This window comes from Mercurialis annua, linkage group LG4 (assembly GCF_937616625.2).
Source record: "Mercurialis annua linkage group LG4, ddMerAnnu1.2, whole genome shotgun sequence".
NCBI lineage: Eukaryota > Viridiplantae > Streptophyta > Magnoliopsida > Malpighiales > Euphorbiaceae > Mercurialis > Mercurialis annua.
In genome coordinates this window covers 23,517,897-23,531,618 of record NC_065573.1, presented here as the reverse complement: position 1 = coordinate 23,531,618, position 13,722 = coordinate 23,517,897, and the positions used below count along the sequence as shown (strand labels likewise).

Here is a 13,722-nt window from a genome sequence, read left to right as displayed (position 1 = left end):
AAATACGAAATAGGGTAAAATTGACCAGTTTTCAGCGTCAGGTAGAATTGAATATTTTTTTGATTCGTAATTTCCATATGTTTCGTTTATATATCGCAAGTCCTAGAGTTTGACTAAAGTGGTTGTTGAATTAATAAGAAAAATTGTTGTCTTTGTCTTGCTGAATTCCTGGGCATTCTTGGACTAAATAGGTTTTCAGATTGATTGTCTTTTTGAAATTGTTTTGACTAAAACATAAGCCAATTTAAATCCGAGATGCTCATTCATCCATCCATCACCGGCTAATCAAATGCGTAGGTAATCAGATTTAGGGAATTCTTTTTGTTAGATTATATGAGAGATAATAACTATCCGTAAGAAAGTGTAACAGAACATGTTTAAAAAGCTGCTAGTATGTGCCATGGTGCAAGATGATCATGTACTGTATGTTTTTGCTGCGCATTGTACAACATGAAAATTTCGGAGTCTGCTTCTTGATGCATGATTTATCGAACCGATTCATTGTGGTTTCGAAATTTCATACGTATGAGTGTGAAGATGAACAGAGCACGCTGCTGACAAATTTTGATTGCATAACTTTGAATTAATCAATGTATAACAGCTGATCATGTCATGAAAATCTTGTTGGTAATTCAAATAACTATATTAGTGAGTTAAGTATTGCACCACATAATTATACTAGAAACAACAAACCATTTAAGTACCAATCTATTAAACATGATTAATGTAGTGGTAATTAATAACATCAAATTAGTTTGAACAAGAAGCTAAGGCCAGACTGCCTACGATAAAGCAGCATTAGAATGAAATAGTATAGGGTAACGCATAGATATCAGCCTCTGGTAGATTCCGGGCACAGAGCGAAAAGGAAGACGCTTCAAGTCCTGGTTCGTCATGCTGATAAATTTTGATTCTCTTGTCACAGCGAATATCTTGCGTTCTCGTGCCAGAAAGCCAACTCTGATCATCAAAGTTATTCTGATCATAAACAACAGGCGGTGCAGACCAATCCCCAAACAACCTTTTGTATACACCTTCTGCTTTTAATAGCTTCTTCTCCGATCCGGAAACGAGGTGGTCACTTTTTCTCTTATTGCGGCTCCGAGTAGTACTGTGTGATGAAAGACTGTGATGACAGACTGGTCGCCCATGTTCTTCAGTCAAGCTACTTCTTTCAGGCTCGTCATCATCGTTCCGCTTCTCCAGTTTGCTCAAAGAAGTGGATTTCTTGTGTTTTTTGTCCTTCTTTTTCAGTTTATCAGTTGATGGTTTATTCAAGTCCGTGTTAATGGTTTCGCTGACGGCCTCACCGTTCCTCAGGTAAGGATAGCACCGTGACATTGCTCTCTCAAAGGGTTTACTGTCGCGGCTAGGGTTTGTAGAAAGCGAGAGGTAGTAAGTTGTTTAGGAGAAGAAAGAATGTGAGTAGTAGATAATAGATTGATATGATAAAAGTGATTTATATAAGAAAAGAAGGTGTATTTACTTCTCTATCTGGTCAACCAAATTTTTACTTTTTAGGAAAATTCACCCAACTTTTCCTAACGTGTTCATCAATTCTCATCCACCTCAGCTTCTGATTATTTTTTTATATATATTGTTTCAAAATTAAATTGTTTTGGTTATTTGGTAAACTGATGATAGAGCGCAAACAAAATTCAGACTCCGACATCATATATATTCAAATCATTCTTTTTAATCATTTTAACAAATTTCAATTTGACTCAATTTATACAAAGAATTAAATTAATTATTTTTTTTTCTTTCTAAATATTAATTCTTTTAGATATTAAATAACTGGAATTTTCTGCTATAAAACTTTCAGCCACCGTTTGAATAAAATGTTTTTAAAATTTATATATTTTACTAAATTTATAAATTTTACTAATGAATTTTAAATTAATAAAATATTAAATCTGCAAACTTATAAATTTCATAGTTCATATAGAATACAAATTCATGGATTTATGAGTTAAATGAAAATTTAATAACGAACTTTAGCGTGAAAAACAAAACATGAACCTTAAAATTTGATAATATTGATTATCAACTTTCATATTTTGGCCAATTGGAACATTCATGTTGAAAAAATGTTTATGTAGACACCATAATATAAATTGTTCCGATAAATCAACACTTTTGCAAGGGAAAATAAGTCAATCTTTTAATTTGACAAAACTAAAAACTGATGACTGATTTTGCCAAAAAAGTTCGTACTATAATTATAAAATACACCAAAGTCTATAAGTTATTGGGGTATTGGCTAAAACAAATCCTAACATTTCACTTTTTTTAAACCTAACACTTAAAAGGTTACGGAACAAATCATAATCTTTTCAATTTTTGTATTTTGTAGCCTAAATCATTTCCCGGCCATTATTTGCATATTTGACAGCCATATTATTGACATATTAAATGACAAAGTTAAAAATTGTGCAAATAGAATCTCACCTTTATATTTTCACACTCTATAGCTTAAAAAATACTCCCTCCGTCCCGTTTAAGAAGTGACAAATGAGTTTTGCACAAAGATTAATAAAATAAGACAATATTTTATTTTATCATATTTACCCTATTAATTAGTATAGTTTCTCCTAATAATAGAGAAAATGTATTGTAAATTGAGTTGCCACTACAACAAAAACGGTCTATTGTGACATTGTTTTAGTGACATTTTTTGAAAACGTTACTTAATATGGTAGAAATATCTTTAAATGACATTTGTATATATGACACTGAAAATAATTATCTATTATAACAATTTTAATATTTTCTGTAACATATTTTATAAATGTTACTTTTTAAAAAAGTAACATTTACTACAAATGTTATTAAAAGTTAAACAATTCAATAGATACGTTCTATACGTTCCTTTCTTATTTCCTCTTTCTCGCGTATATCATCTTTTCCGACTATCTTTATCTTTTTCTTATGTGAAGTTCTTTCATCTCTTTTTACAATTCAGAGTTTCTCAATCCCTTTTTACAGCCCATATCAATTTATTCATCATTGGCTATCTCCGTAATTGAAGTCTCTGTAATTTAAATTTCTTGGGTTAGCAATTCCATTGAAGGAATTCCACTGAAGGTATGTAAAATTGATGAACTTGGATCAATTTAATATATATTTATTTGTTTTAATTTGAAATGGTTGTGATTTATTTTAGTTAGTTACTTTTAATTTAATTGAAGAATAAGGTCTGTTCCAGTTTCAAATGGAACGATATCCGGCTCAACGGCCGTTTCAAACATTATGAACCGGATTATGAACCGGTCTTTTACAGTATATTATTCTTTAAATCCGGGTCTAAGGTTGGTTCAAACAAATGAACCGGTTAACGAACCGGATTAAAATACCAACAATTTCTATGAACTTTTCAATAATAAATTCGGTTCAAGCAAATAATATATATCTAAAACAATTACCAGTATATATACGACAAAATTATAATATGGGATAATTTTGAAATGATAAGATAATTTTGAAATGATAAATAGAAATTCAAGAAATCAAAACAGAGGGAAACAAAGTGTTTGTGTTTATATAAATTGGAGGAGAAGAGGAGTACAGAAACCCACGTGCTCTAATCCAATGTGTAGTGTGCCGGCTTTTAATAATGTTAGTATTGCAATCAAAGTATATACACGTTCCTTCTTGATGCCCATTATATTTTTTCTTTTCATATACACTTATGTGTGCATTATCTTTTGATTAATAGAATTAATTTATTGTAATGTTATGTTTTAGGAATTTTATAATGGACAAGACTTGGATATTCGAAAGTGATAGATTAAGCACAAAATACTTACAAGGAATTGAGTATTTTTTTGACTTTGCCCTAAAGTCTTCAAAGGATGGGCTACTTGCATGTCCATGTAATGGATGTGTTAATGTATTCCGATTTGATCGAACTGTTGTCACAGATCATCTTCTTAGTAAAGGATTTTCTCGAGGTTATATTCATTGGTATTTTCATGGGGAATTGTTACCATCAACAACAAATATTGAGTCACATCCCGAGGAATCAAGCTTAAATGCAAAAGGAAATGTAAACCAATATATTGAAGATATGGTTTTAGGGTATGGAAACATCGGAGAAACTACTTGCAATAGAGAATTTGAAGCAAATTTTGATTTTGGCGGAGACCAAAATAATCAGCCTCAGTGTGAAGTATTGAGTGAAGAAGCTAAGAAATTTTATGGATTTTTGCAGGAAAATGATGAAAAACTTTTTGAAGGATGTCGAAAACATAGCAAATTATCATTTATTTTAGATCTTTACCACAGAAAATGCATGGGAGGGTGGAGTAATGCTTCTTTTCAAGGGCTTCTTGATGAGCTAAGAAGTACATTTCCTGAGGGTGAAAATTTACCGAAGTCAGCTTATGAAGTGAAAAAACTCATTAGTAAGTTAGGTCTTGGGTATAAAAAGATAGACGTTTGTCCTAACAATTGTATGTTGTTCTGGAAGGAAGATGCAGATAAGGAACGATGCGCAATCTGTAATACTTGTAGATGGCATGACGATGAAGATGAAATTTCACATAAAAAGAGAAAGAAAAAAAGAAGACCAAAGAAGGTGTTAAGGTGGTTTCCTTTAAAACCAAGACTTCAAAGAATGTTTATGTGTTCTAAAACAGCATCTTTATTTCGGTGGCATTGTGATGATCGTAAAGATGATGGGTATTTGAGGCACCCTGCTGATTCCCCTGCATGGAAAGAATTCGACAACAGGTATAAGGATTTTGCACGTGATCCTCGCAATGTTAGACTCGGTTTAGCAAGTGATGGGTTTAATCCTTTTCATACAATGAGCATTGTACACAGCACTTGGCCAGTATTATTAACCATATATAACTTGCCACCTTGGTTATGTATGAAGCAACCTTCTTTTATATTATCGTTGCTGGTTCCTGGTCCTGAGTCGCCTGGAGACAAAATTGATATTTTTTTACAGCCTTTAATTGATGAACTTAATGATTTGTGGGTTAATGGTTTAGAAACGTTTGATGCTCATGCCAAAGATAAATTTACGATGCGAGCTGCATTGATGTGGACGATTAATGATTTTCCAGCATATGGAATGTTGTCTGGATGGAACACTAAAAGTAAATTTGCATGTCCATCGTGTGGTTTTGGAACTCATTCAATGTGGCTAGAAAATGGTGGAAAGTATTGCTTTATGGATCATCGAGTATTTTTACCTTCAAACCATAAATTAAGACGTGATATGCAAAATTTCAATGGACAAGAAGAATGGAGATCAAGACCAACACCAATCACCGGCTCTATTAGCGCAACTAAGTGGTAATGTGATTATAAACAATGCAAATGGTGAAATTGTTCAAAAGGAATCAGCATGGAAAAAGCGAAGCATTTTTTTCAATTTGCCTTACTGGGAATTTAACTTGGTTCGTCATAATCTTGATGTGATGCACATTGAGAAAAATGTGCATGATAATATCGTTGGCACACTATTGAATTTGGAAGGAAAAACGAAAGATAATCTTAAGACTCGTCTAGATTTGAAAAAGATGGGTTTAAGAAAGGAATTACACCCAATAGAAAAGGGATTCTGAAAGTAAGTTTAATATTGTATTATCTTTTTTTATATCGATATAAAATATTTATAATTTATCAAATACATTTTCAGGTCATGTTGATCAATCTCGTAAAACCCGCGGTCCTACTTTGGTTCCAGATATATGGAACTTATCTAAAGGACAAGAACTACCAGAACATTTCAATGAAAAAAATCAATGCATTGACAATGGTGAGCTTGAGCTATTTTGTGGTACTATAGCAAGAAATCCAAATTTAACACCACTTAAATATGAAGATTGGAGGCAAGTTCCCCAAGATATCAAAGAAAATATATGGAAAATTACGAAGGTACACTATTTTAATTTTTTCCAATTGTGTTATTTTTTCATAATGTCATATGAGATATTATGCTAGAGTTGTAAGTTTGTAACTACTTGAAGCCTGTTTTGTTTTTGAAGAATTTTCGATTCTTTCCACTAATCCAGTTTCAAAAAGAAAAGCTAAAATAAGGAACAAAATGTACAAGAGATAAATTGAGTTATATTTCTGGATTTACAAACATGTATATAATATAATATGAAAATACTACATATACATTATCTGGTTATAGTATATACCCTATTTTAAGCTAAATTTGTCTTTTGCGTTGCAATGTATGGGTGGGAAGTTTAAGCTTAAGTTGTTTTCATTTTGTCATAAATATGAATTTAATCTGTTTTTTTTTAGACAAGGTTTAACTTAGCAGAATGTAGAAAAAAATGGGTGCTCCATGAGGTTGGTAGATGCTTACAAAATTTCAGAAATTCATTGTATTCCAAATATTTTAGAAAATACGAATCATTGGCTGAATTAAGAGCTAATCCACCTCCAAGAACAAAAAAAGAAGATTGGGAAGAACTTACAGCTAGGTGGTATTCAGAAAAGTGGCAGGTAATTTTATTTTTTCAATTTGAAATTATCTTTTTTTAAAAAAACTAATTACTCATTTATATGTTAATTTTAATTTTATGTGTTATAGAAAAAATCTGAAAATGGAAAAAGAAGTCGACAAGAAATGAAAATGCCTCATACTTCAGGCACTATATCATTAGCTCGGCGAGCCGAGATGGAGGTAGATAATATTTGTCTAAGCTATATCGCACATGATATCTCATTTTATACAATTAGTAAATATTTATGGTATATGTTTTTTCATTATGCTATGTTAAACCTTGTCGTTTTTTTTGTAGCGTCAAAATACCGGAAAATTACCATCTAGAGCTCATCTATTTATCAAGTACCATAAGCACAAAGATGGAACGTCGGTATCAAACGAAGCGTCCGTCGTTATTGTAAATACTTCTATTATTTTTATGTTAGTGAATGTTTTGCTAGTATTTTATTTATTAAAAAAATGCAATAGTTTCAAAACTTAAGCTAATCTATCTTATACAGCAAAAAATTGAAGAGATTCAAATAGGAACTGAAGCAAGCATTGAATCTATCGAAAATTTTGTGATCGAGAAAGGAGACACTTTATCTCAAGTGTTTGGACCGGAAAAACACGGACGTGTACGTGGAATGGGATTTGGAGTAACACCAACAATGTTTAGACAAGAAAATATTGCTAAATTGCAACAAAGTCAGAATATTGAAAAAAATGTATCAATGAACGAGAAATACGATGAAATGAAATCGAATTATGCTGAATTATTGGAGCAACTTGGTGAATTGAAGCAAACCATGAACACCTACATTGATGGTGGTCGTGTTGGGCAAAATTTGGAGGTAAATCTTAAATAATGCCTAAATATTTATTATAAATATGTCTTGTAGTTTGCTTAGTAGAAAATTACATGTTGAACTAATTTTTAAAGCAAAGTTAATTATCTAGACATTCTATTTTGAATTATACTCATTGTTAGCTTGATTTGAAGTTATGCAATAGAAAAGTTAGCCTGCACTAAGTAAGATCTGAAGTTTTAATAATTTATCCTTTTTCTGGTAAATCACTTTGTCTTACCTCATTAAAGTTATTGAGTGAAATTTCATATCTGGGATTATAGACAAAAGCTGGCCTTTATATAAGTTTATACTTGATGTGCTGATACAATGTTTGGTAGTTTCAAATTTATTTCACGTTAATAGTTGAGTAAATTAAAGCTCATCATAGTCGGTATGTATTATGCAAATTATTTATAGTATGAACTCTATGCCCATGTCAATTATACTAATTATAAAGTTATAAATATAATATATAGATTAGTAAAATTAATTTATCATTGTATTTTTTATACAGGTGTCAAATAGGTTCCTTTGATATGATATTTAAGGTAAAATTATTATCTTTAATTATTCGCGTTGATTTAAGAATCATACAAAATATTCACATGACGTGTTTTCTAACATTGTTTTTTTATTGTATTTTCAGGATGCAATTACATATGACAAAATTCGTGCAAGGAATGAGATTGTAATTGTAATTTTTTTAATATTTAGACAACAAATTTATTTTGATGTTTTGAATTATATTTATATGGTGCATTTGGTGTTTTCATTATTTATTTGGAGATTATGTCTGGTTAAACATGTGTTTGAATTAACAATTGTGTGATAATTAAATTTGTTCTTTCTTTCATTTTTAGTACTTTTTTAATTAATTTCATTATATTTACAATTTCGTAAATTAAATGTATCACTAGCATCCACTTTTAATATACCATGGTTTTTTCCTTTTTTGTAACGTTCGGCTAATGTCGTAATAACTCAGCTGCGGAAAGCAACATAAAATTTTAAATAACAATTTTAAAATGATATTATATCACTTTGATACGACATTTTAAGAATATCACTGTATATATTAAAATGACTTTTTTTAATAGTTTAAGTAATATGTATTAAATGTTGCAATAAATTTTATAATGACACTTGTTACAATCTATGAAGTAACATTTACTAAATGTTGTACCAATGCGTTACAGCGATATTTTATAAATGTTGTCAAAAATAGTTCATGTAATAGTAGATTAAATGATATTGTGACACTTTAAAAATGATACTACAACAGTGTTTTAATAATACATAATAAATGTCGTTAGAAATAATTTAAAATGTTACTATAAAAGGCTACCAACATTTGTATGAAATGTCACTTAAACACATAACGACACCGGCTAATGTAACACTCTAGTAACATTTGTAAAAAATGTTGGTATAAATTTTATGTGACATTTTTTAAACATCTAGTAACATTTGTTCAATGTCACAATAGACCGTTTTTGTTGTAGTGTGCATTTAATGCATATTGAAATAACTAAAGGGATAAAAGTGTAAATTCAATATAATTTGGCACAGAAAACACGATATGGTCTTTTTAGATGGGACAAATAAAAATGGGATATGTCCCTTCTTAAACGGAATAGAGGGAGTATGATAAAATGACCAAAATTCGGAATGAGGCTATAAAATATAAAATTTAGAAAGGTTGAAATTTATTTCGTAATATTTTAAACGTTAGGATAAATCGCTAAAATTTGAAATGTTAGAACTTGTTTTCCCACTATCCCTAATTTATTTTAGCAGCTAACTCTTTATATGTATATTTTCAGAATAATTAAAATTTAACATAACCCACATTCATCTAGGATATGGGACTTTAAATGAGAAATTATGGAGAATGTTATGCAACTAAAATATGAGAGAGAGAAAATTCAAAAAAATTATAACTCATATTTCACGAAAAATAAATATTTTTTTAGAACTAAAGAAGAAGGTACCAATAGGCCATTCAAATTTTGATAAAATTAATTATACCCCCTAAATTCTAATTCAGTTAACCCAATCCTTAAATTTATAAAATTGGTGAAATAAATTCTTTTCCTAATGAAACAAATATACGAAATTAGACTGACAGGATGATTTGTATAGATTTAATAATTTAAGAACCGAATTGCACCGAATTAAAATTTTAAAACATTATTTTTTCATGAAAATTTAAAGGTATTTGCACCTTTTATTAATGGTGTATCTGCATCTCTTACAATTTTATAAATTACAACTATTTTAAATAAATTGTGCAATTTGTTTTATTCTCGAATAGTAAACTATTTTAAAGATAATGAATAATTATTTATTTTAAAAAATAATTTTTAGTTGCTAACCATGTTTTTTAAATCGAATTGGACCGAGCAATTGAGTTAACTTGCTCTACTCAAAAAATTTAAATATAATTTAGAGTATAACTTGTTCACTTATAATTTAAATAATTGAGACATTTATAATTTTTTAAAAATTAAAATCAAAAAATTGAAAATTAATATTGTCAGATTTCTTGATTACAGCAATATAATCATTTTAGGCCGTTTTTAGTTTATTTTATTTTAATATACAATATCTAATAGGGCATTGTAAACAATTGATTTTTAATTAATTCAATCCAACTAGTCAGTTTGATTTGATTCTACAAATTTTATTGGCAAACAAAATTTAAATATAAAATACTTAATTATTCATTATAATTAAAATACTTAATTAGTCATTGCATTTCAACAACAAAATTAATTACTTATTATAATTGAAATAATTTTATTTCAAAGTATATTGTAAAAGAAAAAATATGTCCATAAACAAAAAATGCATTTACGCCTTAAAGTTTCATAAAAATATTTAAATATCTAATTTTAAATCAGTGCACTTCGACCTTTAAATTTATGAAATCAGTGCGAATCATCCCTAAAGACTAACCCCGTTTATTTTATCATAGGAAAAAGGTTAATTTCTCCGATTTATAAGTTTAAAAACCGGACTGAACCAAATTCGAGTTTAGTAACATAATTATTCTTTCATCAAAAGTAGAATGGCGTAATAAGCATAAAATTAAAGTGTTCATCTCTTTGCTGAACTCCAAATATTTATTTGAGGTAGTAAAATTCGTCCTTTTGCATGCATGAACAGAAAATAGTTCCCTAGCCGATATGGTTTGGCTAGATTCGAGACTTTCATAGGCGATTTTCAATGAAGATTATATCTTTCCGGCAATTTATTTATACATTCCATATTTAGTATCATCATTTCGCAAATATAGAGCGACAAAAAGTTTTTAAAAACCTTTTTAAAAAACGGGCTTAAAAGAGACGAGCTCTTTAATCTTCTCCCATGGCACGTCATAGACAACAGCTTCGTAATTGTTGGTAACTCCGCCGCTGACCGCCAGAACAAGCTTATAGCTCAGCTCTGCACTCTCACCTTCCACAATGCCTGCAAGCTTCAAACTATCCTTATTTATCCTATTATACTCCGCCACTGCAAATTTCGCATCCTCAACCACGTAAGGGCTATTCAAATCTTGGATCGGCTCCCACGCTCCTAGCATTTGTTCGGGCCGAGCGGCGGAATTGGAGACATCCGCCATGGCCGCCACCGCGAGAATGAAGAGAGTAATACTCATCTGTTGTTTCATTTTTCTATTTTTATTTTCTTATTGGTGTGGTATGCAAAGTGTGAAGAGAATAATGTGGATTTATAGTGATTAGTGAACAACTGAACATGAGGGTAGGATAACTACGTAGTAACCACTGGATTAATTCATAATTAATTACAGGTAGAAGAATTGCAGGAGCTCTCATTATTTACAAGTTTAAACTAGGGGTATTTGCGAGTTAATTTTGCAATATTTTACTATTATATTCAATCTATTTTGTAAATTAATTATGGCCAAATGTTGTAAAAAGGCCAAACCTTTCACAAAAATTTCACAAAAGTCCCGACCTTTTAATTTTATCGATTTTGGCCAAAAACTGATTATTTGGTTTTACAAAAGTCATGACCTTTCAATTTTGTCGATTTTGGCCAAAAATGAATTATTTGGTTTCACAAAAGTCCTGACCTTTTAATATTTGTCATGCCACATAGGCGTCACATAGGCAAATTGAAATCAAATTGAGAGTTGGCCACAATTGAAACCAAATAATTTGTTTTTGGCCAAAATCGACAAAATTGAAAGCTCAGGACTTTTGTGAAACTTTTATGAAAGGTTTGGCCTTTTTATAACATTTGGCCATTAATTATTAATGATCTAATTCATGAATATTGTAGAAATATTTCATCCTCGCAATTTGATTCTATATATAATATACCATTACGTACACGGATATTATTGTCTTTTACTAGCATGACGTATAAATTTAAGTTAGCCTTTTCAAGGGTTTATCCGGTCGGTCGAACTCCGCCCTTAAAGAGTAGTCGGGCTCCGCCGGGAGTTCCCTTGTCACCAGAAAAAAAAATTAAAACTTATGAAAAAAATAAAAATAAAGAGTTGAAAGTCAAAAATCTATTGAATTTTAGTTTTAATTTTTGCTCTTTATTATAAAATGTTCCTCATCTATGAAATATATATATATATATATATATATATATATATATATATATATATATATATATATATATATATATATATATATATATATATATATATATATCATTCAAAATTTTATAAAATGAAAAATAAATATCAATGTAGATTAAATTTATTAAGAAAGTCAATTTTATACATAGAATGTGATAGGGATCCATAAAAATGTGTGTAAATAATATTTTTCTAATATTGCTAATGTTTTCTGCTCTGTATAAATAATTTAAATAATTCTTATACATCATATTCCTAGTGGTAGAAAGGAAATTTGCTTTGCAGCATGGTATTAAATTAGTAGTATTTCTAAAGTGGAAATGTGCCGATGGAGGGGAAGAAATCATAAATATCATATTACTACATTAAATTGTTTAGTTTTGAACAGAACAGATTTCATGCTAAATTCATGAAGAAACTGCTTTTTCCAGTTATCTTAATACTTAATATTCTCTTTGAGAAAAAAAAAACTTAATATTCTAATCAGTAAATAAGTTATTTTGATCATTACAATTTACAGCCTTAACTGAAAGCTTGAAAAAAATCAGCTATCAATTAGTACTGCAAAATTTATCATCAAATAAAACAAAATAACTAACTTATTCACAAGGCCTAATGTCTTAAAAAAACCCCGACCTTTTAGCCCCTTTTCAATTATACCCTGACGTTGAAAATTTGTCAATTTTACCCTATTTTGCATTTTTGTGTTTCAATTGTACCCTGAAAAATTAAATTAACGTCTTTTGCGTTTGGAAATTTGTTTAAAACATTCTCCATGTCTCGCATATATCGATTGTATATTTTTAAAATTTATTTCAATTTAGTTAAATTAATTAAGAATTTAAATTAGTGTTAATTTGATTATGGTTTTTAGTTAGTTTTTAAAAATAAAGGACTTATTTGTATTTTTTTGAATAAAAAAGAATTTAATTTCATGTTTAGACTTAATTAATTGAATGATTTCATCATTTAAGTAAAACAATTAACAAAAATTAAAATATTGGGGTACAATTGAAAACGGAAAATTCAAAAGTGGGTAAAATTGACAAATTTTCAACGTCGGGGTGGAATTGAAAAAAAGTTTAAAGGTGAGGGGTTTTTGAGTGATTAGGCCTATTCACAAAGGTGCTTTAAGGATAAATTTTTTCCCAATTGTGCCTTGGTCATTACTCATTACCAATAATATACATTTACAAACTGAAATAAAAAGAAGTTCATTCTTTATAAAAGGATCCTACAAAAATAATTATATTATAAAATGTACTATGTTGTATGAGCTACTTTTTTTAGCAAAGACTGTTCATTTTTTATACTAATATATATAATATTCTTAATTAGTATAGTTAAATTAAACTTCCATTGCCTAATTTAGTTGAAACTAAATATAAAAAATAAATAGAATAATACATGAACAAGCTATGATATTTATTTATTTAAAATTATTTTTCTTTATTGAAATGTTAATTAAGAAACCATTGTAATCAGAGGGGTGCAAAATTTAAACCGAATAATAGAATCAAATTACTAAATTTTATGTTAATTTTGTTTGATATTGTAATTTGGTATTATGAAAGAAGAAATTAGTTCTGTTTGATTTTGAAAGTTCAATTTTTTTCGGTGATAAAATTTATGAAAATATATTCATAGACTATATTATTAATTAACAATTCAATAAAGAAAAATAATTTTGCACACCTCTGATTACAATGGTTTCTTATAAAGATTTCTTCATGGTACTTTTGGAGCAAAGTTTATTCAGAGATCTGTAATATAAATGCAAATACAAAGAAGGAAAG

At 29.1% G+C, this 13,722-nt stretch overlaps 1 protein-coding gene across 1 annotated transcript; it reads right to left on the bottom strand.

Annotated features, from left to right (window-relative positions):
- Nucleotides 1-10,530: 10,530 nt before the first annotated feature.
- On the bottom strand, nt 10,531-11,025 carry LOC126678174 (cysteine proteinase inhibitor 5-like). The gene has a single exon (XM_050373065.2). The coding sequence runs from the start codon at nt 10,979-10,981 to the stop codon at nt 10,634-10,636; it is 348 nt and encodes a 115-aa protein (XP_050229022.1). The 5' UTR covers nt 10,982-11,025; the 3' UTR covers nt 10,531-10,633.
- Nucleotides 11,026-13,722: the final 2,697 nt, after the last annotated feature.